This window comes from Saprolegnia parasitica (genome assembly GCF_000151545.1).
Source record: "Saprolegnia parasitica CBS 223.65 unplaced genomic scaffold supercont2.207, whole genome shotgun sequence".
Classification (NCBI taxonomy): domain Eukaryota; phylum Oomycota; class Saprolegniomycetes; order Saprolegniales; family Saprolegniaceae; genus Saprolegnia; species Saprolegnia parasitica.
In genome coordinates, this window is record NW_012156601.1 from 40,915 (window position 1) to 65,165 (window position 24,251).

The 24,251-nt window shown below is 61.3% G+C and overlaps 12 protein-coding genes across 12 annotated transcripts; 5 read left to right on the top strand and 7 right to left on the bottom strand.

Annotated features, from left to right (window-relative positions):
* Positions 1-502: 502 nt before the first annotated feature.
* Positions 503-773, top strand: SPRG_14917 (hypothetical protein; the record flags this gene model as incomplete). The annotated part of the gene is made up of 2 exons (XM_012355113.1): positions 503-631; positions 681-773. The coding sequence occupies 2 exons, from the start codon at positions 503-505 to the stop codon at positions 771-773; spliced, it is 222 nt and encodes a 73-aa protein (XP_012210503.1).
* Positions 774-815: 42 nt separating this feature from the next.
* On the bottom strand, positions 816-3,459 carry SPRG_14918 (hypothetical protein; the record flags this gene model as incomplete). Its single annotated transcript, XM_012355114.1, has 3 exons — positions 816-1,832; positions 1,881-2,587; positions 2,628-3,459. The coding sequence occupies 3 exons, from the start codon at positions 3,457-3,459 to the stop codon at positions 816-818; spliced, it is 2,556 nt and encodes an 851-aa protein (XP_012210504.1).
* Positions 3,460-3,961: 502 nt separating this feature from the next.
* On the top strand, positions 3,962-6,477 carry SPRG_14919 (hypothetical protein; the record flags this gene model as incomplete). Its single annotated transcript, XM_012355115.1, has 13 exons — positions 3,962-4,012; positions 4,059-4,169; positions 4,227-4,305; positions 4,349-4,402; positions 4,448-4,547; positions 4,590-4,644; positions 4,689-4,720; positions 4,768-4,807; positions 4,872-5,174; positions 5,224-5,565; positions 5,610-6,008; positions 6,058-6,145; positions 6,197-6,477. Exons 1-13 carry the CDS (start codon positions 3,971-3,973, stop codon positions 6,475-6,477), a joined length of 1,926 nt encoding a protein of 641 aa, XP_012210505.1. The 5' UTR covers positions 3,962-3,970.
* A 350-nt stretch (positions 6,478-6,827) lies between these two features.
* SPRG_14920 (TKL protein kinase) lies at positions 6,828-8,471 on the bottom strand. Its single transcript, XM_012355116.1, has 3 exons — positions 8,394-8,471; positions 8,277-8,348; positions 6,828-8,223 (listed from the first exon to the last, which is right to left on the bottom strand). The coding sequence occupies exon 3, from the start codon at positions 8,154-8,156 to the stop codon at positions 6,861-6,863; it is 1,296 nt and encodes a 431-aa protein (XP_012210506.1). The 5' UTR covers positions 8,157-8,223; positions 8,277-8,348; positions 8,394-8,471; the 3' UTR covers positions 6,828-6,860.
* Positions 8,472-8,583: 112 nt separating this feature from the next.
* SPRG_14921 (hypothetical protein) lies at positions 8,584-9,151 on the bottom strand (the record flags this gene model as incomplete). The annotated part of the gene is made up of 3 exons (XM_012355117.1): positions 8,584-8,689; positions 8,745-8,822; positions 8,865-9,151. 3 exons carry the CDS (start codon positions 9,149-9,151, stop codon positions 8,584-8,586), a joined length of 471 nt encoding a protein of 156 aa, XP_012210507.1.
* Positions 9,152-9,634: 483 nt separating this feature from the next.
* SPRG_14922 (TKL/LISK protein kinase) lies at positions 9,635-11,582 on the bottom strand. Its single transcript, XM_012355118.1, has 3 exons — positions 11,213-11,582; positions 9,977-11,168; positions 9,635-9,933 (listed from the first exon to the last, which is right to left on the bottom strand). Exons 1-3 carry the CDS (start codon positions 11,533-11,535, stop codon positions 9,682-9,684), a joined length of 1,767 nt encoding a protein of 588 aa, XP_012210508.1. The 5' UTR covers positions 11,536-11,582; the 3' UTR covers positions 9,635-9,681.
* A 419-nt stretch (positions 11,583-12,001) lies between these two features.
* Positions 12,002-14,060, bottom strand: SPRG_14923 (TKL protein kinase; the record flags this gene model as incomplete). The annotated part of the gene is made up of 4 exons (XM_012355119.1): positions 13,798-14,060; positions 13,694-13,753; positions 13,509-13,637; positions 12,002-13,454 (listed from the first exon to the last, which is right to left on the bottom strand). Exons 1-4 carry the CDS (start codon positions 14,019-14,021, stop codon positions 12,002-12,004), a joined length of 1,866 nt encoding a protein of 621 aa, XP_012210509.1. The 5' UTR covers positions 14,022-14,060.
* Positions 14,061-14,229: 169 nt separating this feature from the next.
* SPRG_14924 (TKL protein kinase) lies at positions 14,230-16,428 on the bottom strand (the record flags this gene model as incomplete). Its single annotated transcript, XM_012355120.1, has 5 exons — positions 14,230-14,559; positions 14,609-15,785; positions 15,831-15,959; positions 16,004-16,075; positions 16,124-16,428. The coding sequence occupies 5 exons, from the start codon at positions 16,426-16,428 to the stop codon at positions 14,230-14,232; spliced, it is 2,013 nt and encodes a 670-aa protein (XP_012210510.1).
* A 1,418-nt stretch (positions 16,429-17,846) lies between these two features.
* On the top strand, positions 17,847-18,818 carry SPRG_14925 (hypothetical protein; the record flags this gene model as incomplete). The annotated part of the gene is made up of 6 exons (XM_012355121.1): positions 17,847-17,928; positions 17,978-18,057; positions 18,112-18,225; positions 18,271-18,458; positions 18,503-18,629; positions 18,675-18,818. 6 exons carry the CDS (start codon positions 17,847-17,849, stop codon positions 18,816-18,818), a joined length of 735 nt encoding a protein of 244 aa, XP_012210511.1.
* Positions 18,785-19,756, bottom strand: SPRG_14926 (hypothetical protein). Its single transcript, XM_012355122.1, has 6 exons — positions 19,667-19,756; positions 19,531-19,614; positions 19,298-19,483; positions 19,104-19,250; positions 18,982-19,053; positions 18,785-18,929 (listed from the first exon to the last, which is right to left on the bottom strand). The coding sequence occupies exons 1-6, from the start codon at positions 19,742-19,744 to the stop codon at positions 18,852-18,854; spliced, it is 645 nt and encodes a 214-aa protein (XP_012210512.1). The 5' UTR covers positions 19,745-19,756; the 3' UTR covers positions 18,785-18,851.
* Positions 19,757-20,171: 415 nt separating this feature from the next.
* SPRG_14927 (hypothetical protein) lies at positions 20,172-23,180 on the top strand (the record flags this gene model as incomplete). The annotated part of the gene is made up of 10 exons (XM_012355123.1): positions 20,172-21,319; positions 21,376-21,591; positions 21,645-21,710; positions 21,761-21,994; positions 22,052-22,124; positions 22,183-22,325; positions 22,379-22,587; positions 22,635-22,746; positions 22,795-22,906; positions 22,966-23,180. The coding sequence occupies exons 1-10, from the start codon at positions 20,189-20,191 to the stop codon at positions 23,178-23,180; spliced, it is 2,511 nt and encodes an 836-aa protein (XP_012210513.1). The 5' UTR covers positions 20,172-20,188.
* Positions 23,181-23,874: 694 nt separating this feature from the next.
* Positions 23,875-24,134, top strand: SPRG_14928 (hypothetical protein; the record flags this gene model as incomplete). The annotated part of the gene is made up of 1 exon (XM_012355124.1): positions 23,875-24,134. A coding segment is annotated over one exon (260 nt), but the record flags the coding sequence as incomplete, so codon positions are not given.
* Positions 24,135-24,251: the final 117 nt, after the last annotated feature.

Sequence of the window (24,251 nt, forward strand, 5' to 3'; positions counted from 1 at the left end):
TGTAGGCAGGCCGGTCGCTCTCGGTGTCGAGGGTGCTTTGGTCGCCCGTCGACTTGACGAGCGTCGCCTCGCTGTACGGCGCCGGGGCGGGTCGTCGCCGCCGGTGCACGGTCGGGTGCGCCGCATATGCAAGCACGGAGACGCCTGCGACGACGGCTAGCCACGGCGTCGCGGCGAGAAGCCAGCCCATAGCCTTCATCCTGTGTCCGAGCTAGTCACTTGGTCAATGACGGCGCGATGCAGATGGGCACAGTTGCCTCGAACGCACCTGGTTGACGATCGACCTGATCGGAGTTTCAGAGCCCACGCGCACCGTATTAGCGTGCGTAAGCGTGTATGGCAGACGCACCCATGCGCGGCGATGGCCGCTGCGCCGCCGTCTTGAGCGCAAGGACGCGCGGCCAGCGTATCTTTATCGTGCGTCGTCGGTATCTCCGGATGGCGCCGGATAACCGAGTGGCACGACCAACCGAACAAACCGAATTGCACGCGTAAAAAACCGATGGGCAAGTCGTGCCGGGACATGGCGGAGCAGCTCCGCGACTGCATGCTCGAGATGGAGTGCATGAGCGACGGGAAGCGGACGCTCAAGACGTGCCTCAAGCTCGACGAGTACAAGCACGAGTGCAAGGTAGCCCCGAACCCACGGCGACGACATTGAGCTCACGAGCGCACGATAGGAATACCGCTACGCGTACTTTGAGTGCAAGCGTGGCCAGATCGACATGCGCCAGCGCATCCGCGGGCCCAAGGGCGGCGCGTCGCAGGACTAATGCATCATCGGCAGCGATAGAATAGAGACACGCCTTGGTGGATTAAAAAAGCGGCCTTTCCTCGGACGTCTGCGAGCTCGACTGCTGCGTCTCGCACGCATCTTCCAGCAGCGCCTTCTCGACGCGATCGAGGTTCGAGAAGATCTGCTCCCGCAGCGTCGCCTCGTCACGGAACACATCCGCGTGGTGGGCCGGCGCGATCGTCTCGGTGGTCAGCGGCTTGATGGCCTCGGACGGCGCCACGTTGTCGACTTGATGGACGACCGTGATCCGTCGTTTGTGTTGGCGGAGCGAGCCATCGAGATCAGTGACCAAGAGGTCGTCGGCGACACTTTTCGTCGCGACCGACGGCAGTATTTCATCGACGCGTTGCATCGCCGGACCTCGGCTCGGCAGCATTATCGTCTGGCGCGTCACCGCCGTCGGGTGGTGCATCACTGCTTCTCGCGCCACCGTCAGGAGACGCACGGCCTGCGTGAGCGTCTCGATCGACTGCTCCATCTTGTTGATGCGCGACGTGACGTCGTGAAGGCACGTGGTCGCGTCGCATAGCATCCGCAGCGCAGCCTTGTCGGTGCCTGCAACGTGCGGGGGCACATGGTGGGTGGGCCGGCGCGCTGCGTCGGGGGCGGCCGCAGGTTTGGCCACATTGGGCTTGACAGCGTCGTTCTTGTACTTTTCCATGATGAGCGACTCGAGCTTTTGGCGGTCGTCCTTGTGCCGAGCAATGATTTGGCGGAACCCAGTCCGGTGCAGAACGCAGAGCACACAGAACGTCTTGGCGCGGACGCACGCCGTGCGCCGGCAGTCCATGAGCAGCGCGATTTCGCCAAAGTAGTCGCCGACCGAGATGAGCTTGATCACGCGCTTGTCTCGACCACCGGCTTCGACGAGCACTTCGCACTCGCCGCGCTGCACGAAAAACATTTCAAATCCGGTCTCGCCAATGTTGATGATGAAATCCTCGGGCATGTAGACGCGGGTCTCGAGCTGGAGCACAATCTCCTGCACGACTTCGGGGCTGCACTCTTGCATGAGCGGCACGCTTCGGATCATTTTCTAGCCATATTCGAGATGCGTCAAAAGAATGGGATCGATCGATCGTACCGCGTTCAAGTAGAGCATGACTTCGCGCTGGAGGTTGGTCGAGAGCTCCGAGACAAACGGCGCGGACCGGCCATCGAGTGTGTGGTACTGCTGCCAGAGGTACGTGTAGTAGAGGTGCACGCGCTGCTGGACTTCCTGCGGCAGCCCGAGGTGCTGCATGGACTCGTACACGTCCTCCATCTTTTCGCGGTACTTGGTCGAATTCGCGTACAGACTCGAGACAACGATCGCGACGTCGCCGTAGACCGTCGCCATGGCCACCGAGCCCGCGATCGACACAAATGTGAGAAAGACCATCTCGTTCAGTGACGTCGGCAGAATGTCCTGGCCGAGGAGCGCCATCATGCAGCTGTAGTAGCAACGCGCGTATGTGTAGCGGAGACTGGTCGGGTCAAAGTGGAGGTCGCCCCACCCGCCGGGCGCGGACGCAATCGCGTACCAGATACAGGCGCAGATGTGGTCCATGTACATCACAATCAGAATCAAGCGCATGAGACGCGTGAGGACGGAGCCGGTGGAGAACTCGAGCCACCACCAGAGCGGACCGTCTGTCTTGAGCGCCTTGGCCAGTCGAAGGATGCCCAAGACCCGCGGAATCCGAGTGGCTTTGAGGAGCACCGCGTCCTGGATGTCGGCCATACGCACGTGCAGAAGCGTCTCGATCAAGTCGATGGGAATGACCGCCAGGAGGTCCAGAAGCAGCCAACCTACAGTTGTGACAAGACGTGGAAAAGGAAATGTATGTACTTTGCGCATAGTGACACGCGATGCGGGATCGAGATCGAACGAGGTACTTGTCCTTGGCCGAGATGCTGCTCGAGTACTTGAGGGTGAGCGTGCGCTGCTCGTCCCGCGGGTCTTGTTCGTAGTAGGCAATGTTAAAGGTGACGAGCACGTCGAGTGCAAACAAGACGTCGACAACGTAGTGAAACACCTGCCACGGCGTCCCGCGCAGATCCGGGTCGATTGCGATCGCAAATGGAATGTGCACGGCTTCGTACAAAAGCAACAAGAGGATGAGCGAGCGCCACGCCTTGAGAAGCGAAGCGGTCGGATGGATGACGTCCCACAAGGCCGCATGCGATGACGCGGCGCTTCTCGAGCGTCGCCGAAAGCTCGGACGTTTTGTCTGACGCAAGTTGAAGATACCAATCATCTCTTGATGCGCTTTCATTTCCTCGGACCGGCGAATGAGCGACTGTCGCCGGCCAATTGGCAGCGTTAGGCTGCCACGACCGAGGAAAACAGAGCTCGCGCGCTTCCAGCGCTTGCTCTTGAGCGAGTCGCCTACCGTCGGCTGGAGCGACTTGCGACTGCTCGCGAGATGGCAAAGCCGCCGCTCGGCGCCCTTGGCTTGCAACTTGACTTGGGTCACGCGATCCCGGAGCGTTAGTGTACGTCGAAGTGTTGGCTTGGGCGCGTCGGGAAGCATGGGGCCGTCAATCGTGCGGCGCGGTACCATGGGCAGCACGCGCTGGCTCTTGATAAGGCCCGAGAGCCGAGCCATCGACGAGCCCGAGGAAAGGCTGGCGTGCGCAAAGCCAGACAGCCGGGCGCTGAGCGACGGTCGACGCGGCATGGATGCGTACCGCGATCGATCGTCATGATCGCTCCCAGTTGGAGGCTTGCGGCTTGAGAGCATTCGCGGCAAAACCAGACTGTCCGTTACTCTAGATAACGCTTGTAGCACGTGCATGCGCCAGGTCAGCAACCAAAAGCCACGACTCTCGTAATACTTGAGCTGTGTGCCCAGGAAATACAACCACTCGCAACCGCAGAGAGAAACGCGGCAGAGAGCAACGCGGTTGGACACGCGGGACTGATTCACTCTACCCACGGCATAGTGCTGGTCGAGCATAACATCGCCACAAGTCAAGTGCCCTACCGGTACTCAGGTGCAGCAGTTTTAGTCATAAGTAATGTATGAGTAAGTAGCTAATAGTGTCGTTGAGCCTCGCAAAGACGACGCATACACTCGATGGTTGCATCCTGGCGATTCGGCGTGCCACGTAATCGAGACCGGATTGGTCCATTACCTTGCTGTTTTACACCAATGACCGCAGGTTTGCATTTTGGAGCTTGGGCGCAGGATGCAGTTCCGCGATCTGGCCGCCGTCTTCCGGCGCATCGAGGCAGGAGCACATGGCAAATGCACGCACGAGCTCATGCGCTGCGTAGGCCAAGAACTCGCGCGACGCCAGCATCGCCGAGCTTGCGGCGACCTTCCGCGAACTGCGCGCCTCGCACCCGGCGCAGCTGCCCCGAGCCTTGTACCTCGCGACGTCGCAGGTGCAAGCACCGGAACCATTGCATCCGCGTGCCCACAATTGCTTTCTTCGCGCGTAGTTGGCGCCGACGCATGCCGGCGTGGAGCTCCGGTTCCGCGACAAGTCGTTTGCGCCCGTCCTCACAGCGGCGTTTGCCTGTGCGCCGCGTCGCGACCACGTCATGCTCAATCTCCATTGTAGCGCCGACCAAGGCGTTGAGCCAAGACGACGTGTTCGCCTTGTACAAGCAGACAGGTCGGAACACATAGCAGTCTCGTGTGTCCTCATCGCCGTTGGTAGGCGACTATGGCACGGCCGTCGACGAGCTCTTGGCCAGCGCGCGCTTCGACTTGCACAAGGATAGCGCGCGTGCACCCATGACCATCAACTCTGTCTTCGAGTGCGTCTCTACTCTATTGATTGATGTCAACACGGGACCCAGGCAATTGACGCTGCTGTCCACTCAAGTTGGCAAAGGCTCGACAGCGCGCAAGCAGGTAGCATCGCTAACGCGCCCGCACGCGCATTGACTCGCGCGTAGGAGATCGCGACGGCGCTTCTGCGGCAGTGTGGGTACGAGCCTGTGATGCAGCCTTTCGACCTCACGGATTCATGCACAGGACGCGCGACGAAGCCACGTTCCTCGTTCGCCTCTTGGCCGTACGCAGCGACGACCTCGCGAGAGGCGATTGATAGTGTCTCATGCGGGATCTGCTTCTACTAGCACCAGAACCTGCGTATCGGCGTTGGCGTCAAGACAGCGCTCGCGGCGCTGGCCGACGCCTACGTGGCGATTGGCGATGACGCGAAGGACGACCGAAAAGCCACGACCAAAGCGTGGCTGACGTCGGTCGTCACGGCCTACTCGCAGCGCCCTAGCTTTGACGACCTCGTTGCCATCATCGACGGCTGCGCGACCAGTGCTTCGCTCGACGACATGTGCGACTGCGTCCGCACGCATGCCAGTCCTGTCCCAGGCACACCACTTCAGACGATGCTCGGCTACCCGGCCGCCTCGCTCGCCGAGGTGTCTGCTGCCATAGAAGTCGTCTTCCATAAGTCTTACGGGCGAGTAGATTGTCGAGCGCATGGCCAAGCTACCGAATGCCATGGCGGCGTGTGAGTTCAAGTACGACGGCGCGCGGCTGCAGGTGCACATGACAGCGAACGGCGATGTGGCCATCTTTAGCCGCAACATGGAGCGCATCCCGATCGAGCACAAGTACATGCGCACGCTGCGTCACTCGTTGCACATGGCGCCCGGCGTCTCGTCTTTGATTCTCGAAGGCGAGATGGTCGCGATTGATTGCAGCACTGGAAAGCTACAGCCGTTCCAGACGCTGCAGACAAAAGACGCGGAAGACATGTGCTTCTTCGCGTTTGATTGCCTTTACCACAACGGCACGTCGCTCGTGCAGGTAGATGGCGACGACCTATGCCAACTGCGAAAAAACCTGGCTAGGCGCCCCTCGAAGATCGCCGCGCGCGCCTTCACCAGTCGATTGTGCCACAGCCCGGCAGCGTCGAGTTTGTAAAAGCGTTCGATGTCGATGTGACGACGCCGTCAGCGATCTCGGACGTCCGGCGCGTGCTGCAAGGCGCCATCGACGCCGACTGCGAAGGGCTCATGGTCAAGTCGCTTGGCGAAAGCTACAAGGCCGGCGCCCGCACGCACACGTGGCTCAAAGTCAAGGGCGACTACCTCTCGGGCGATGACGCGGGCGGTGGCAGCGCCGGCATCTTCTTGCCCGACTCGCTCGACCTCGTGCCCATTGCGGCGTACCACGGAAAAGGCCGGCGCGCCAACGTTTACGGCTCGTTCCTTCTCGCTTGCTTCGACCCGTCGTCCGGAACGTACGAGGTCGACCGACACAACCGCAACGGTCTCCTCACGCCTCTCTGTATCATAGACGGTCGGCAAGGTGGGCTCGGGCTTCACCGATGCGCAGCTCACCGAGATTTCGGACCGCCTGCAACCGACAACCCTCGTCGGCAAGCGTACGTTGTGGACGCAAACAGCAGAGGCAAATGAATGGTGGTGGTGTGTAGCGACCGCGTATCGCGCCAGCACCTTGAAGTCGGTGCAGCCAGACGTATGGATTCCGCCCACCGAAGTCTGGGAGATCCGCGCCGCGCAACTCACGCAGTCCAGCCGGTACCTCGCCGGCGCGCGGGAGGGCACCAAGGGCCTTGGTGTCCGCTTCCCCCGGTTTTTGCGCCCGCGCCCCGACAAGCGCCCCGAGAACGCCACAACGAGTGACCAGCTCGTCGAGCTCTACGAAGCCTCCGTCTCGTCAAGTCGTGCCGAGCAGGACGAGTCGTTGGCGTAACATTCTCCAAACGCCAGATTATAAACTGTCGGACTTGGAAACAAACTCGTGAGCCTAGCCGCCGTTGATGTTGGCGCGTGACGTGCTCGACGCCTTCTCAAAAGGTGCACAAGTCTTCTCTCTGCATACATTGTGTGCTCCAGACATCGGTCCAATTGTCAACTGTTCAAAATGGCACCGACGGTCGCACTCGGGAGCACGGGTACCATACCTTGACGGGAGTTTCGAGCCACTTGCGAGCTGCTACGACTCGTACACGTCTTCGAGGTGGCTCCAGGTCCTCGCAAAGTGCTCGGTGCATGCAATGTGTCTGGCTTGAATTGGACGCTAGCGACCAAGTCACAACTCTTTACATTTTCAGTCTGTATTACTTGGCCTATTGACTAATGAAGTGCTACTCCGCCTTCGCAACTACTTCGGAGGCGCCTGCAGACGTCCGCGGCCGTCGGGCGATCGCGCGGCGCATAACTTAGACACTCTGCAATCACCTGCGTCCACGCCGGCGGCACCTCGTCGCCGAGTGCGTGAGGCGGAACGCGCGGCGTTTTTCGGGTCATGTACATATCGTAGACGTAGCCGTCCGCCGCGACGGGTCCCACGGCGTGCAGCAGCGGCGCGTACGGTCGTTGCCGCGAGAGCACTTCGCCCAAAATGACACCAAGCGCGTAGACAGCCGCAGCTTCGTCGTCCATGTCATCACGTCGCGTCTCGGTCGTCAGCAGGTGCGACGCGACCTCTGGCGCCAGAAAAGCGAGGCGGCCCGTGCCGAACGACAGCTGCACGGACGTCGAGTCGAGGTCGTCGAGACACGTGACGATGTTGAGCTTGCACGTGAGGTTGTCGTTGACAAGGATCCGGTCGGTGCGAAAGACGTCAAAGGCCGTGCCGAGGACAAAGCCGGTGGCTTGGAGGTACGCGACGCCATCGGCGATCTCGAGGCACATGCGCTGCGCTTGGTGCAGCGTCAGCGGCGACCGCTCCACGTGCAAGAAGGACGAGAGCGTCCCGTGTTCCATGTGCTCGAAGACGGCGCAGAGCGAGATGCCCGAGAGCTTGGACGCGCCGAGAAGCTCGACGACGTGTTCGTGCTTGAGCAGCGAGAGCGCCGCGACGCGCTGCACGAAGCGCTTGGCCACATCCGGGCGGTCGCGGTGGTCGAGGCGCCGGATCAGGACACGCTCGCCGTCAAAGCTGCCCGAGAGGCCGCCGGGAATCGGGCATCCCGACCGCGACAGCCGCAGCTCGTCCGGCGACAAGAGGCGATAGCATCGGTCCGACTCGGTGTGGAACGGCGTCGAGTCCTCGCCAATCTCGGTGAGCGGTGAGATGAGGTCGCCGGGCTTGAGCGTGTCGGTGGCGACCATCATGGGCGTGTTGTGCGACAGAAACAGGTGGTTGTCGTCGAGGGTCGTGGCGTACGCGGGGTGGTCGAGGTCTTCGAGCACCGAGTCGGCGTCGTCCTTGGCGTTGCGCTGGCGAATGATGATCATGGCAATGATGACGGCGAGGCCGGCGCCACCGACGCCGGCAAGCAGCGCCATCTGCCAGCTCGAGACGGACGAGGACGACGGCGGCGATGACGGCACCACGTCACGCGCCGCCGACGACGTGAGCCCCGGTGTTCCCGACGCCACGGCTGCGTCCGGGCCCTTGACAGTCGCATCCACTTTGATTAGCATCGCATTGTACTTGGCGAGCTGTGCTGTGGTGAGCGCAAAGGGCTCGATGGGGTTCCCAGTCAAATCACTACAACAACAGATAGAAGGGTCAGTCTATCATCGTTCACGTCGCTCGCGTACATGGTGACGGTGGAGATCGGCAGGTCGAGGAGCTGCAGCGGGAATTGTTTAAGGTTGTTGTTCTGCAGGTCACTGGACACGCCTGAGCTACAAATAATACACGCCACTGCGACGTACATCTTTGCGATCTTGGTGAGCGCGGCGACGTTGAGCGTAGGAAGGACGCTGAGACCGCAGCTGGTGATTTGTCTGCGCAAGGACACCTTGTGAGTTCATGCCTGCGTGACATGGGGCGTACAAGTGCGTCAAACTTGGGAAGCGGGAAAAGTCGAGCACCGACGATGGCAGCGCGCACTTGGTGAGAATGCTAGTCCACGCACATTAAACCGGCGCGCCTCTTGCTGTCGTACAGGGTGGTGAGCGGGAGCGCATCGGCCACCGTCCCGGGCCCTAAGGTGAGCGACTCGAGCGTTCTAGCACCCACACCACGACGTGAGCTCGCAACGCGACGGACGATCCACAACGCACAGCGAGACGAGGCCTTTTACGTTGGCGATGCTCTCCAAGCCAAAGGTTGAGAGGCCGGACGCCGACGCGCTGATTTTGCTACACGCTCCATGAGCCTTCTTCCTCTGCTTCGCATCGTACAGGTTCTTGACATCGTTCGCCGGGTCGACGTCCTTGAACGCACCAAAGCTCGTGACGCTGGCCGTAATGGACGTGGACGCATTCGAGGACGTGACCAGTGGCGTTGGCGCCGGCGTCACAATGACATCCATCGTGTGGCGCATGGGCACGCAGTGGGCTGGCTCGCATGCGACGCACCACGTGGCGCCCACTTGGTTGAGCATGCCCGTGCAGGCGGCGGTCGCCCGCCCAGCGGCAATGGCGGCGGCGAGGACGAGCCAGCGCGCCCGATTCGGGAAGGACGCCATCCGTGACAATGGTCAAGTCGGTCGCGTGTCGGCCGGCGCGCCACCTGCTGCAAACATCCAGCGCAGCCATAAACAGTGTTTCTATAGTGAAACGTCGCTTCGAACCAGTTACTTACCATGTTCGTCAAAGCCAGCTGCTGCTGGGAGAGGTCCACTGCGATCGGTGGCGGCGTCCGAGAGCGGTGTCCGAGCAAGTAATAGCACACCGCCGTACTCGTACTCGGCGGCGACACGACAACCGCGGATCGCTTGTTGCCGTCAACAGCGGCAGCCGACCCTCCGAGACCAAGAGCGGCGTAGCAACGGCGTTCGGGCTTCTTCAATTCCAGGACGTTTCGATCCGCGTTCCGCTGCATTAGAGCTTGTCACGTGGGCAGCGACTCGCATGACAAACTGTGTGCTGGCCAGGACACACTAGGACACACCCGCCTTAAATTACATCCTCGAGCATGGGTCCGTCCAATTAGTGCTGCAAGACGGGTTGCATCTGATGGCGTACGATGGCGCCGCAGTAGACGAACGCGTTAACATTACTCTTTCATGCCACTAAACTCGCCGGCGACGGCACTTGCCGGCGGTCGCTTGGCCGGGTTGACGTCCAAGCACGCAAAGACGACCGACTGGAAAAAGCTCGGGCACGCGGCGAGCGTCGGGTCTTCTTCGTACGCGCGCGCGTGCAGCCACGTCTTTGTCGGGCGCGACCCCATGGCGATCTCACAGCAAATGACACCAAACGCATACATGTCGGCGGCATCGGTCCGGTGGCTCTGCTCGCTCAGCACCTACGACGCCACATGATAGGCTATCACGATGTGGAGGTCCTACCTCGGGGGCTTCCCAGGGCATGCCGCGCCATGCGAACCCGTCGTCGTCGTCGTCGGACTCGTCGACGCCCATGTCGACGTAATCCAAAATGTTGAGTTTGCACTTGCGGTCGGCGTCGAGGAGGACGCGACTGCTCGTGAGGCAAACGGCGCGCGGCCAGACCGCGTGCGCGTGGGCGAATTGGAGGCCGGCGGCGATCTGATAGCAGAGCCGGAGCTTCTCGGGCCACAGGAGCGGCTGCGAGACGAGTACGTTGGCGAGCGTCCCGCCGGGCATCGCTTCGACGACAGTCGACACTTCGCCGTTCTCGGTCGTGTTGGCCACGATCGAAAGCACGCGCTGCACATGCGGGTGACGCCAGCCGGCGAGCTCTTTTACCGACGAAATGTACCGCGTCCGCTTGTCGTCCGAGGGCGACCCAAGGCGCTGGACGACGACCGGCAACCCGTCGAGCGTGCCACTCCAAATGCGTCGGCGCGACGGTAGCGGTGCAATGCACTCAACGGCCACATTGGGTAGCTCATCTGGTCCGAGCGACGGGTGGCTGAGCGGTCGGCGCTCTTCGACGCGGCTGAGGCGAATGCCAGGGCTTATCTGCGGTTTGTAGTCAGTCAGTCCAAAGTGCGACCCGGACGCCGACGCTGGGCTCAGGTGCTCGTCGGATGCGAGCGGTATCGTGTGGTCATTGCGGGTCTTCCGCGCCCGCTGCAGTCGTCGCACAGCAAAAACACAGAGCGCGATGAGCACAGCAGCGCCAAGAACGACCCCGATGACGAGACCTGTGTGGCTACGGCTATTGCTGTCACTGGTGGGCGCGGGTGTCGGCGCCGGCGTCGTCGTCGTCGGTGGTAGCGTCGGTGCAGACGTTGGCTTGGGCGTCGGTTCGGGAATGCTGCACGTCGGCGTCGGCGTCGAGCAGTTGCAGACGATCGCAGCGCCCTGGGTGCCCACGACTTGGTTGTTTTGGATGGCGGCGTTCAGATTGAGGCATACGCTGGGCGTCAAGGATGGTATCGGCGCTTCGAACCGATTGTTCTCAAACATGTAAGTGACGGGCGACGTCGACGAGATCGAGTTGCGAAAGAGACTGATGGGAAAGGTGGCCATGAGGTTGCTTCGGAACGTCAAGCTGTCGGGCATGTGGTCCAGCGGCGCCGCTGCGTCAAAGTCGATGTGTAGCTTGGTCAGTTGCCTACCCATCATCGCATCATCGCATCATCGCAAGGATTGGCGTACAGTGTGGCGATCTGCGCGCAACTCGTCCACACCGAGACGTTGTAGAGGGTCGTGTTGGCCATTGGCGTCGCCGCGGCTGAGGCGGTCGCATTGTAGACGCCCCACGCGTCGAGGCCGGGCGCCTGCGCAAACCACGCGCAGCTCGTCGCGTTGCCCGTGCCGCAGCACGCGCGCATCGCGTCCGAGGCCTGCGAGATGGGCACGCCTGCGCAGAGCGTCTTGAAGGCGACGACCTCGGTGGAGGTCGACCTCGCCCAGCTCGCCCAGCCGACGGCGATCGAGTTGTCGGGCGTCGTCGGCGCCGGCGCCGTCGTCCGCTGCATGCGTCGCTATACAAACTCCAAGTTGTGGCCGATCAGTTTCACGGCGGCAAATCAGATGCCACTTGATGAGCCAATCATGCGCCCGCGACAAAAGTTTGCAACGCGAGCGGCAAAAATGTGGGCCAGGCGTCCGAGCCGCCGTCCGAGCCGCCGACGCACCGACCGGCGCCACGCACCATTTGAATCCGAATGCAACGGCGTCCACCGTCGTCGTCGTCGTCGTCGTCGTCGTCGTCGTCGTCGTTGATTTCGGTGGCGCCGGCGTGAGAAGACCCGACGCATTCCAACGGTGGTAATATCTGCGCCCACCCACCCGTGCGCGATGTCTCTTGCAATGCGTACTGTGTTTTTCTTCCGTCCGTGTCGGTACAACTGCGCAACCCTCGAGAGCGTGTACATGTCGTCGTGCAGGACGACGACAAGCACGTCGTTGTTACTGAACACGAGAAATAGGATTAGGAAGCAGCTAGACGTCCGTGGCGGGTGGCGGCGGTCGCGCTGCCTGGGCAGCATCAAGGAGTGCGCGGAGCGTGGCGACGACCGACATGGCCGTCGGGCGCATGCACGGGTCCCAGTCCAAGCAGGCCGACACGAGTTGCGTGAACGCGTCGGGCGCGCGTAGAAAGGTCTCGTGGTCTTCGTGCGGCATGGCTGTCGGAAGGCGGCAGAGGATCTCGACGTCGCTGCCAACGTGGCCGAGCCGGTCGATCGCGCTCTGGTACGGGTGCCGGCGCGTCGCAATCGAGCTCAGAATCACGCCGAGGGCAAAGACGTCGGTCGCGTGGCCGCGCGGCGCGCCTTTGCTGAGCACTTCGGGCGCCTCGAACGCCAGCGTGCGACTGCCAAACGACGTCCCGACGACCGCGTCGACGTGTTCGTAGTTGGCCATAAAGTCAAAGACGTTGAGCTTGCACACGAGCTGCGTGTTGACGAGCACGTGGTGCGACGTGAGCGTCCAGAGCCGCGGGTGGTTGTCGTCTGTACTGTGCAGATACGCGACCGCTGACGCGACTTGCCACGCGAGACAGATCTGCTGCGGCCACGTCAGCGGCAGGCTCGCCGTCTGCAGCACCTGCGCCAGCGACCCCATGCTCATGAGCTCGGCCACGACGCAGAGCTCAAAGTCGTTCATGCGGGCGATGCCATACAAGCGGAGCATGTGCGGGTGCTTGAGCTGCGCGATCGCATTGACGTCGGCGACAAACGTCTGGATCTTGGCGTCGCCAACCTCTTGCGCGTGCACCCGCTTCATGACAACCTCGCGGCCTTTGAACCGGCCAATCCACATGGAGCACTTGGCCGAGATCGGCAGAATCACCTTGATGTCTTTCGGCTGCAAGATCGGGAGTTTGTGCACCGTGTGGGCCTTGAGCGTCACGCCCCGGCTCGTCAAATGGAGGTGGCCCATCATGCCGGCGTCTGGCGACATCTGCGAGTCATCGGTCGTGGTGCCCGGCGATGACATGAGCGACTTGGTCGAGCCAAAGCCTCGGAGCGACTCGGAGATGAGCTGGAACGGACCACGCGTCGAGCCGAGGTTCCGGTCCGACGCCAAGTAGACGGGTTGGGCCATGATCGGCGTGTCGTCCGAGGGTCGCGTCGCGACGGCGGCGCGGTACCGGCGCCGAATCCAATAAAAGACGACCAAGAGCGCGGTAATGACAACCACGAGGATGATGACGAGGAGTGCGACGGACCCGCCGTTGCTGCGGCCGCCCGCCTCGTCGCTCGACAAGAGCTGCACAACCGTGGGCGCCATCGAGTCGCTGCAAAAGGGCGCGGTGGTGCAACTCCTGCATGCCAGCGACGGACTGTCGATAACGCCGGCCGTCATCGCCGCGTCGAGACCGTTGCACTGAATAGTCGTCACGGGAAAGGACGTGTCGGCACCAAACTGATTTCGTCGAAGCGCCAAGGACCTACGCATATACCGAGTGTTCCTACAGGGTCGACAGGAGAGAGAGAGGGCGCACTGGAGCTGGGCCGAGGCGGCAAGGAGCCATGCGGCAGGAAAGCTCGGGAGGCTGCTGTCTGTGAGGCTCACGACGCGGACCAATGGCGGCAGTGCCGTTAAGGTCGTGAGGTTGCAAGCAACAAGGGATCTAAAGCGCGCGCATGAGTAATCAAACAGGCAGGTGCATGGAGAGCATGGATGTACAGGTTGCGCAGCGCGGCGACGGGCCATTGCTCGAGGGCCACGGCGACGTCGCGGAGCGCTCTATGCCGCGATGAGTTGTCATCGATGACAAGACGGCGTCGTACAAGGCTTCCAGAGAGGCGAACGGTTCCCAGCGTCGCATGTCGATCGTCGGCTTGGAGGCGGCTGCGCCAGTGATCGAGCCGCGGATGACTGCCCCGTTTGCAAACGTAGCGCAGGCGCGGGTACCATCGGCGAGGGCGCAGCACCACGTCGCACCGTCCTGGGCGCTCATGGGCCGGCCGACGCAGAGGTCTGACCAGCGGCGCCAGTCGGCAGTCGTCGTCATCGTCGTGCTACCGGTGGTAGTTCCAGCGTGGCGCAGAACGCATGCAGCCCGCTGGGCCGAACCGTACGCACGGTCGCAGCGCATGTCGCAAGGCTCGGACAAATGCGCTGCTTCTGATTGGCGCACGCCGTGTCACGCCACACCATTGGTCAAAAGTACACCGTCATTGCCGCAAGATACGGTTAAATAGGCTAAACGCGTCTTCAACTTACCCAAAGTTCTTGGAGAGGAGGAGCAGCTCGCGGCGCAGCTCCTCGGCGACCGAGACCGCCAGCGGCCGCTTGAGCACGTCGCGCTGGAGGCAGGAGAGCATGAGCAACCGGAAGGGCTTGGGACACGACTCGAACTCGACGTCGTCGCTGAACGGGTACTCGGTGCTCTTGGCGTCGCGGTCGAGGATCGCCACGTCGGCGCGGACGAAGCCGAGCGCGTCGACATAGCGCTGGAACGGGCGCGTGCGCGTGACAATCTCGCCCATGACCACGCCGAGCGAGTAGACGTCGGCCGTGCCACCTCGCGGGCAGTCGTGCATCAAGACCTACATCACCGTCAAACCCTGCATCCTCCAGGAATACGGTACGATGTACCTCGGGCGCCTCCCATGCGATCGTGCCGTCGCCATAGACGCGATGGACTGTCTCGTGCTGCTGGAAGTGGCGCATGTACTCGAAGATGTTGAGCTTGCACGTGAGCTGCGTGTTGACGAGGACGCTTCGGCTCGTCAAGCACTCGGTGCGCGCAAACTCGGCCTGGCTGTGGACGTACGCGAGGCCGGAAGCGACCTGGAAACACATGCGCAGCGTGTCGGGCCACGCGATGTCCACGTCCTGGTTCATGAGGATGTGCGGAAGCGACCCGCAGTGCATAAACTCGGCCACCGCGCCGACCTCGTAGTCGCCTAGGCGCACGATGCCATGGAGCGCCACGAGCTGCGGGTGCACGAGCTGCGCGAGCTGGTTGACGTCCGAGACGAACGTGGCGACATCGTCCTCCGAGATAATGCGGGCGTCAACCCGGCGCACGACGACGTTCTCACCCTTGTACTGCCCGGCAAAGACGGCCGGACCCATCGCCTTGAGAATCCGGCACTCGCCCGGCTGCAGAATCGGGACCTTGTCCACGTGGTGCGTGATCGGCATGCGCGACGACCGCATCGACGCCATGACTTTGAGGTCGCGCTCGCTGCTCAAGTGCGACGAGAGCGAGTCGACGTGCTTGAGCGACCGGGGCGCGCCCGTGAGCAGGAGCGGGCGGGTAAACGCATGGCCCGACTGCGGCGAGAAGAGCGTACCCGAGACGGTCGTGGGACCACCCGGGAGGTGCGACCGCAGTCGCTTGCGCCGGCGGTACAAGAAGAGCGCCGCCGCCGCCAAGAGCACAACGATGACCAGCATCGACGAGATGATCACGGTGCCCGAGTCCGAATGCGACTCGCCGCTCGTCTTGGCATTCGCAGGGTCGCTTTGTGGTGGTGGTGCAGTGCCAATTTCGGTCGGGTGCGTTGAACTGGTGCTATTGGTGGGTGATGGCGGCGGCTGCACCGGTGCTGTGGTTGGTGACGTCGCTGTCGTCGGCGCGACCGTGGTCGGCGGCGGCGTCGTGGTTGCCGGCGCCAGCGCGCACGTGGCATTGGCGCCAGCACAGTTGCACGCGAGCTTGTGACCCGTGACATGGCCCGCGTCGATGGTTTTCTGAAGACTCGAACACTCGTCGCCACTGAGCGCGAGCGTCGCGGGAAATTTGTTGCCGCCCACATCGAGGTGCCTACACGCCCGCGATAAGACGACCGAGACGACGTCGCTATCGTACTGGATCGACGCATAGTTGGTGCGGAAGAGGAACGTCGGAAACGAAGAGAGCGCATTCCCATGGAGGTCCAGGACGTGCAGGGACGCGATCGGAGGCGTCTCGATTGCGCTCAGGTCGGCATCAATGACGCTACTACTCCAAGCGTTGAGACGATGGTCGACGCGTGAACCTACAGTTTCTGCATCGCGCCGTAGCTGAACGTCGTGGGCGTGATCGCATCGGCTATCGAGACGCCAGCAATGTCCCTATGCCGACCAAGAATATGAGCTCGCTCGTTATCCGAGGTGTCGTACAGCCACGTGATGTGTTGAAAGCTACTCCAGTGGTTGGCGAGGCGCGTCGTGGGCTTGGCGCTGGACCGTGCTGGGTCATAAAAGAGGTTGATCCGAGTGGCCTGGAAGGCTGTGTTGTAGTAGAGGCACTGCCGGACGGCGCTCGTGCTCGTCTCAAAGCAGCACGCCGAGCCCGCGGCTTGGTCAAAGCCAATGTCTTCAAACTGCCCGCAGTGGGTGAGGAACTGCCGGACGTCGTCGCTCGCACAGCCATTCTTGTCGCTCTTGCTGCAGTGGAAGAAGGCGGCCTTGATCGGCTCGGCCATCGTGTCCATACCGGTATTAATCTAATATCCAGGAATGAGCGACGACCGTGCGCTGGACACGCTCGGAACTGGCTGACGTCCCACGCTGCAAGGTACTCGACGTCAATGGGTGGATTCGAGGCGTCGCGTACATCTGCGTTCAAGCATCGTTCTTAGGAAGCGACAAGGCCAATGGGACCGCTGCACGCTGCGCCGCTTCAACGATATGCGCGGCCACATTGCCTTTCCAGCAGCCTCTCCACCGGGCGCGGCCAATCAGACGCACGCCAAGACGCCAGAGTAGCCAATCAGATGCTACACGCGGGTGCTGGAAGGGCGACTTGGATTTGCAACAGTCTTGGGTAGCCTTGGGTACACTTGTGCTGCTGCGATCGATCGATCGATCAACGACGCACTGGCCATCGAAAGATCGGTCGGCTGCGGTCGGCGAAGGATCGGTGGCGCTATCACCTTGCTCGCTCCCGCTCGCGACTTCGACCTGTCATTGCCGGCATCGAATGCGATGCGCTTGTCGTTGTGCGCCATGGCGGGCGTGACGCAGACCGCCGTGTGAGATCGGGCCGAGGACATCCAGCGCGTCTTTTGTTTTCATTTCGGCGCACATCAATTGGGTTCAAGGATTCGGGGCTTCTGCATGATCAGGCGATGCGGCAAGTTCATCGCCTTTCTGGCGTCGGCCATGCACGCGCGGAGCTTTCGCCACGTTCGATCGTCGTTGCCGTCAAAATTGTGCTCTACAACCCGCTACATTGTCGTCTCCACGCATGGTTTCGCAGCGCGGGATTTCACCGACGACATGCCACAGTGACGACCGGCACAGACGACACTCACCACAACCAAGGGTCCATACATACTCAGTGCATGGACCCTTGCCACAAATCCACCATCCCAAGCTAGCCGCCAACACGAGCGCACGGCCCTACAAGGTTAAGGACATCAATGGCTCTATCATCTTGCAGATGGCGATCATCCCTTGCGCGAGTCCAATCTCATGTGGATCTTCTACCGAGTCTGACGTCAAGACGTTGATTGGGATCGGCTATGTAAAACAGAGTCCATGTTGTTCTCGAATTCGATTGTCGGCTATATAAAGTCGTCCACACACCTCGTGTAAAGCCTCATTCCATCCGCATGGCCACGTACGACGGCTTCGCCTTTGGCGGGCATGTGCCGGTCATCGCCGCCGACGCTTTGCAATGCTCATGCGACTCTGGATGCAACCGTAGGCGCCGACGGAGCTCTACTGCAATGACTGCCAGATGCACGTCCACGCTGTAGCCGACGGTACTTCTTGACGGAGGTACAGAACGCTCATCATCATGCCACTGGCAGGCGACCGCCGCTGCGATGTATGCGGCGCAACGCTCCTGCGACAAACCACAGGAGGCGCCGCGACCTCTGCGCTCGGCGATATCTCGATGCTCATGAACCGCCTCCTCGAAGCATGGGGCATCGACCCGACAGCCGCGGGCGCCAACCAACCTGCGACCGAGGAAGCTGGTGCGTCCTTTTCTACGTTAGCCATTGGCCTAACGACATGGCTCTCTAGTGGCCAAGCTCAGCACGTTTGCGGCGGGGCAAGCAGCGACAACCGAGGTTGGCATGGTCGTCGATGGGATCAAAGGCGAGGTTGCCGCCTTCCATTTGTCGATCCGTGGGACACGATCGATCCCTTGCTGCTAGGTCATCTTGGTTCCCGCCAACTTTGGTCCGTGCGTGTCCTTGCTCAAATCCGACCTCGTCGTCGCGACTCCCTTCAACGGCGCGTCTCACTTGACCTGCGACGTCCAGAGCAAGGTCGCGCACCCAAACTTTGCCGTCGCGATGCCACGTCATGCTTAGATTGTACTGATGGAGCGGGGGGCGTGTACCTTTGCCAACAAGATCCTTCGCGCGCAGACCGCGGGGGCGGCGGCCGTCATCATCGTGCAGACCGCCGACGTCTGGCCGTACACGATGACCGACTCGTCGGGCGAGGGCGTGGGCATTACGATTCCGGCCTTTATGATCAGCGCCAAGCAGGGCAAAGGGTACTCTCTCTTCTGTGCAGCATCTTGCTACACTCTACTTCTAGCCTCGTCGAGTATGTTGCCCATCATGCGACGAAAGCAACGATCGAGGTCCGTCTCAATGCGCGCGAGTGCGTGATTTGCCAAGTCGAAGTCACAAACGGCAATCAAGTGAGCCGCATGCCGTGCCAGGTACACTGCGTGGCGATCCACTTGGAAGACTGAGCGATGCTGCAGCACATGTTCCACACCGACTGTCTCGCGCAGTGGCTGCAGATCCGCAACAGCTGCCCCATTTGCCGCGTCGAGATTGCGTCCAAGAACGGCCGGGCCAAGACGGACGCGGACCGGAACTTTCTCTGGAGCGACTGGATGTCCTAAGGCATCGACGCGCGAGATGCATTGAACGGCGTCTTAAACGAGCTTCTTCTTGTGAAAGTACGTCTGCAAATGGTGCACCTGCCACACGCCCGTGATGACCAAAATGACAATCTACACAGATCAAGCTTGGAAATGCAAAGTACGACGAAGCAGAATCGTGTACCTGGATGACCGAGACCCACATGGCGCGCGCATTGTTGCTTTCGCTCGTGGATCGAAACTTTTCATCTTTCTCCTGTGCGCCAGAGACGTAAGATGCAAGGCTACCGGTAAGGATGCGTGTACCTGCGCGTAGTCTTGCTGCTTTTGGATCGCACGGACGCGGTCGCGAAGCTTCATGACCTCGAGCTCGAGCTCGTTCATTTGCTCGCGCTTGGCCAAGTTGGCGTACTCTTCGTTGCTCGTGCCAAACTTGAGCTTGAGCGAGAAGCGCTGCAGCAATCATGCATGTAGAGAAGCGTCGACAATGGCGAAGGTACCATCTTGGTCGTGGCCGGAACGACATACTTGTTGGTGTCAATGCTTACGCACGTCCAGTGGCCGCCGGGCAGCGTTGATGTGAACGCGATCGAGCCCTTAGGGCTGAGCGTGTGCGTCACGGAGGGCACTTGGTTGGGCTCGTCGTCGCCGGTCGGCGATGGCCCATAGATCTTGATCTCACTTTTCTACCGCAGAGGCATCATGAGCGTCGTAAGCGGGCGCGATGAACTACGAGCTGGTCGGTCGAGTCGGGCGACTCGTACTCGGCGCGGAACGTCGTCGCGTCCGGGATGTCGAGGAAGAAGCACCGGTGTTCCTACGCCCGCCATCATCATCATTAGGAGCCATCGCCAGAGCAGGCATCGCACCTCCGGCGTCACGAAGAAGCGGGAGCCATGCGCCGTTGCGACGAGGGCGGCGACGAGCGCGACGAGCTGGCGGAGCATGCTGGTCGGGAAATACGCACTGCGCTTGGATTGGCTAAAATACTGCGATTTTCTGGGATCCTGGGGCCAACAGCTGGCAAGCAGTCGTGGCTTCTTGTCAGCAATACCGGTACCGTGCCATGGGTACGTGTCATACTTTTATTTCTTAGCGCTACCCTGGTCGTCTTGAAGGTATCGTGGGCTTGGCAGCCTTCCATCACTGCCAAGCCCATCTTTGTGTGAAAAGATCGTGTGCGCACGACATGATTGGCTATAAATCAAATCCTGTGGCTTCTCCATTGGTGCTCGCGTGATCATTTTCGTCGTGTGGACACCTGTGTTCAATATGGACGCGGCGGCCAAATTAGGTATGGATGCGATGGCTTGAAGTTCGTATTGGGATTTTAGCCAATCACAGGCGCGACACGGATGTCTACGCTAACATTGAGATTTCTTGGAGCGACCATGGCCGCGCTCTGGTGCAGCTCCTTCTCCAAGCTCGACGCGCGTCCGTCGCGCCGCCCGTCGTGCGTCTGCCGCCTGCGCCTCTGCGCTCTCGACGACTACATGGAGGATGCGCCATCGTCCGCCGAGGTCAACGCTGTCCTCTTCGTCAACATGGGCACGCTGCGCCGGCTCGGTATCATCTCGGACGCGCTGGTCGTCGTCTCGGCGCCCGACGACGACCGGCGTCATATCGCCCGCGCTAGCCTGTTGCGCGACGTACCCAGCGATGGCGTGTGCTTGAGCCCAATGCTCGCCTACAACGTCGGGCTGCGCGCAGCAACAGGATCCCTCGACGTCCGGCCTATCCAAAGCGCCGACATTGGTCTCGCTGGCCACAAGAGCTTCGCAGCCTCGACGCTACCTCCGGCCGCGTCGCGTGTCGAGATTGCGCCACTGCTGCTGCCGTCGTTAGCGGTCGCGGCGCCGCACCAGGAGCAGCTGCTGCGGGCGCTTCGCGATTACTTTGGCACCCCTCGGCTCCTCCAAGAAGGCGACGTCTTTGGCCTCCCCGTGTTTGCCGACATCCTCGACGGACGACGAGATGGCGCACCCGCGACGATCGATATCCCAGTCGGCGCATTCCACGACGATCCGTCGGCGACAGCAACGGTCGCCGTGCCCGACGCGCTGCAGATTCCAGTCGACGTTGTGTTTTTCGCTGTCGTGAGCGTCACGGCGACGACACCTGCGGTCGCGTACTCGGTGTCTCGACAGAGCACGACGCTCGTGCAAGTGGCGCCGCGGACGCTGCGGCTACCGGAAGAAGGCGCGATGCGTCGGTACTTGTCTCGTCCGTCGGGGCCGTCGGCGCCGACAGCATCGACGACGTCGCACCTTGCAGAGCTTCTGCATCCGACCGACGTTGGCATTCCCATGTCTATCTTGCTCAGCGGTCCCGCCGGCATTGGCAAAAAGTCGCTTCTGTACGACGCCGCGTCCACGCTGGGCCTCTACGTGCTCGAGGTGAACTTTACGGACCTCACGAGCACGTCCCAGGCGCAAATGCTCGAGAACCTCCGAGACATTGCCGCGAAAGCCAAGGCGCTCTCGCCTTGTGTGCTGTTTCTGAACCGGTTCTTTGCCTTTGAGGTACAACGCTTCGTTTGGCTTCTATCGCAGTCGACCAATTTTGTGATCTCTTGTAGAAGGACGACGAGGAAGCATCGCTGCGACTCGGCAGCGCCATCATGGAGTGCCTGGACGCGATGGACGTGCCGCTTGTCGCGACGGTCGAAGATGCAAGCGAGCTCCCCGCACTCGTGCGTCAGTGTTTTTTGTACGAGCTGGCATTGGAGGCCCCCACGGAGGCCGAGCGCCTCGCGATGCTCGAGCAGCTCACGGCGACGACCGTCTTGGCGGCCGTACGACACCGTATAGATCCATGACTGTTGATTCATGGATCGACGATGCGTAGGACGTGGACCTCGCAGCAGTCGCGCACCAAAGCGCTGGCCGCACGTTTGGGGAGCTCCGTGCCTTGGTACAGTCCATTCGCATCGGTATATACCCACAGGAAATCTGTGCGGCTAGGTGGCCGATGCCACGTGCCACCGCCTCGCACAAGTCTCGGAGCTTGCGACGATCGACGAAGATGCGATGATCGAGAGCCTCTCGGCGCTGGCTCTGCACATGGTCGACTTGGAGCACGCACTCAAGCACCAAGCGACCAAGTCGTCGCTCGGTCTTGGCTCGGCCACGATTCCCAACGTCAAGTGGGAAGACGTCGGTGGCCTCGACCACGTCAAAGACGAAATCCTCGACATGGTATGGCCCTCTCCGCTTTGTATGGCAAATATGGATCGCACGATCGTGCATTGGTAGGTCCAATTGCCGCTCAAGCACCCCGAGCTCTTTGCGTCCGGCGTCCGACAACGCTCGGGCATCTTGCTTTACGGTATGGACCATTTTGTCCATGTGTCGCGCGGCGCATGGATGCTCATGTCCATACGCAGGTCCACCGGGCACGGGCAAGACGCTGCTGGCCAAGGCGATCGCGACCGAGTGCAGCATGAACTTTATCAGCGTCAAGGGCCCCGAACTCCTCAACATGTACATTGGTGAAAGTGAAAAGAACGTTCGGCACGTGTTCCAAATGGTATCGATTGTATTGATCTATCGCAAATGGCATGACACGATTGTCTATATTAGGCTCGGAACGCGCGTCCGTGTATTCTCTTCTTCGACGAGCTTGACTCGCTCGCGCCGATGCGCGGTCGCGGCAGTGACTCGGGCGGCGTCATGGACCGCGTCGTGTCGCAGCTCCTCACGGAGATCGACAGCAACCTCGACCAAGTGTTTGTCGTCGGTGCCACCAACCGCCCGGACCTCATCGAGTCGGCGTTGCTTCGCCCTGGGCGGTGCCGTCCACCCTCGCTATGTGCAATTCGCTCTATGACGCCTGTAGGTTTGATCGACTGCTGTACCTCGGTATCTGCAGCGACAAGAACGCCCAGCTCAAGGTCGTCGAAGCCCTCACGCGCAAGTTTCGCCTCGCGCGCGACGTGCACTTGCCGACGGTACGCGTGTCGACGCCGGATAAGGATGATGACGCAAGCGCGTCCTAGGTCCTCTCGGCGTGTCCGCTGCACTTTACAGGCGCCGACTTTTACGCGCTCTGCTCGATTGCGCTGGCCAATGCGATCAAAGACCGCGTCCGCGCCATCGACGCGCACATTCGTACGTCGTTTCAGCGCATGACACTGTTGTTGCTGTTAATGTCTAACGTTTCTGTGCAGAAACAACCAACCAAGCCGATTGCTACTCGGCGCGGCCGCTCAACCCGGCGATGGTGCTCGACAAGATGACGCCGGACGAGCTCCAAGTCGAGGTGTCCGCGACGCACTTTGAACGCGCGCTTGCTGCTGTCGTGCCGTCGGTCTCGGCCTCGGAACTCGCCCACTACGAGAAGCTCCGAAAGCAGTTTAGCTCGCTCGACGTCGCGTCTTCCTAAATTGTTAATCGTTTGTTTTGAAGTCGACGCACACACTTGGTGTGTCTCGGAGCACAGCTGATGCTACGCCTCGAGGATATCGAAGATACTTGTAGACGAGATTCAAAAGGCATACTCCTAGACCAACCAAACAATTGGTCTTTTCGGAGGTCAGCCCCTCGGGTAGTGGTTTTGTCTTCCACTCAAATTCGTGCTCGAACGCATGCTCATTAGCGTTACAGAGCGGGCGCGGTCGCCCTGCCTCCACGAAGTCCCGTCGCCTCCCGGCCCTCCGCCGCCGCCACCACTCGTCCGGCCTCGCCGCGTGCGACGTCGGTTCTATGCGCTGGGTCGGATGCGGGGCTCGGACAGTTTCGTTTGAAACACACCCGACGGCTTGCACTCCTCTGTCGGGTGGTCAGAGTACAGGAGCCGGTGTACGACCTCGCGCGAGCTATCCCTCGGCGAGTGGGGTCCACCACGGGATGGATCTCTGAGCTCACTCCCAACGACCAAGTGCTGGTGCCAACTCGCACGCATTCAGGCGTAGCACTACGTATGCGAAGCCTTTGAGTTTTTGCTTCTTTGATATCAACGCGAACACGTTTGATTGACATGAAGCAAGATACCTCCACAGTTGCGTGTTTCTATCCCAGCGGGTTGCACCATCGTGCCCCGGGGCACAAGCATATCACATTATTTTCATCGACGGGGCATGGGCAACAGGCCGTCGTCGCGTCGCCCAGGCCCGACGATCGAGACGTCGACCACCGAGTCGATCACCACCGACTCGTACGTCTCTGCGATGCCACCGGCGCGCCTCCGAGCCCTCGACCCGACCGCCATCGTCACGACCAAGAGCCTACGACCCAACATGGACGCGGCAACCCTCGACGGCAAGACGTCCATCGTGCTCAAGCGCTACGGAGTGGGGCGGTCCAAGCACTTGGCGCACGAAGCCAGCGTCCTCTCACGGTACATCTCTCGACGCCTCGCGCGCACTTTCTCACAGATTGTGCAGGCTCGACTCGCCGTTCGTCGTGGCGGCCGTGGGCTCGCTCGGCGCGTCGACACTCGCGATCGAGTACATGG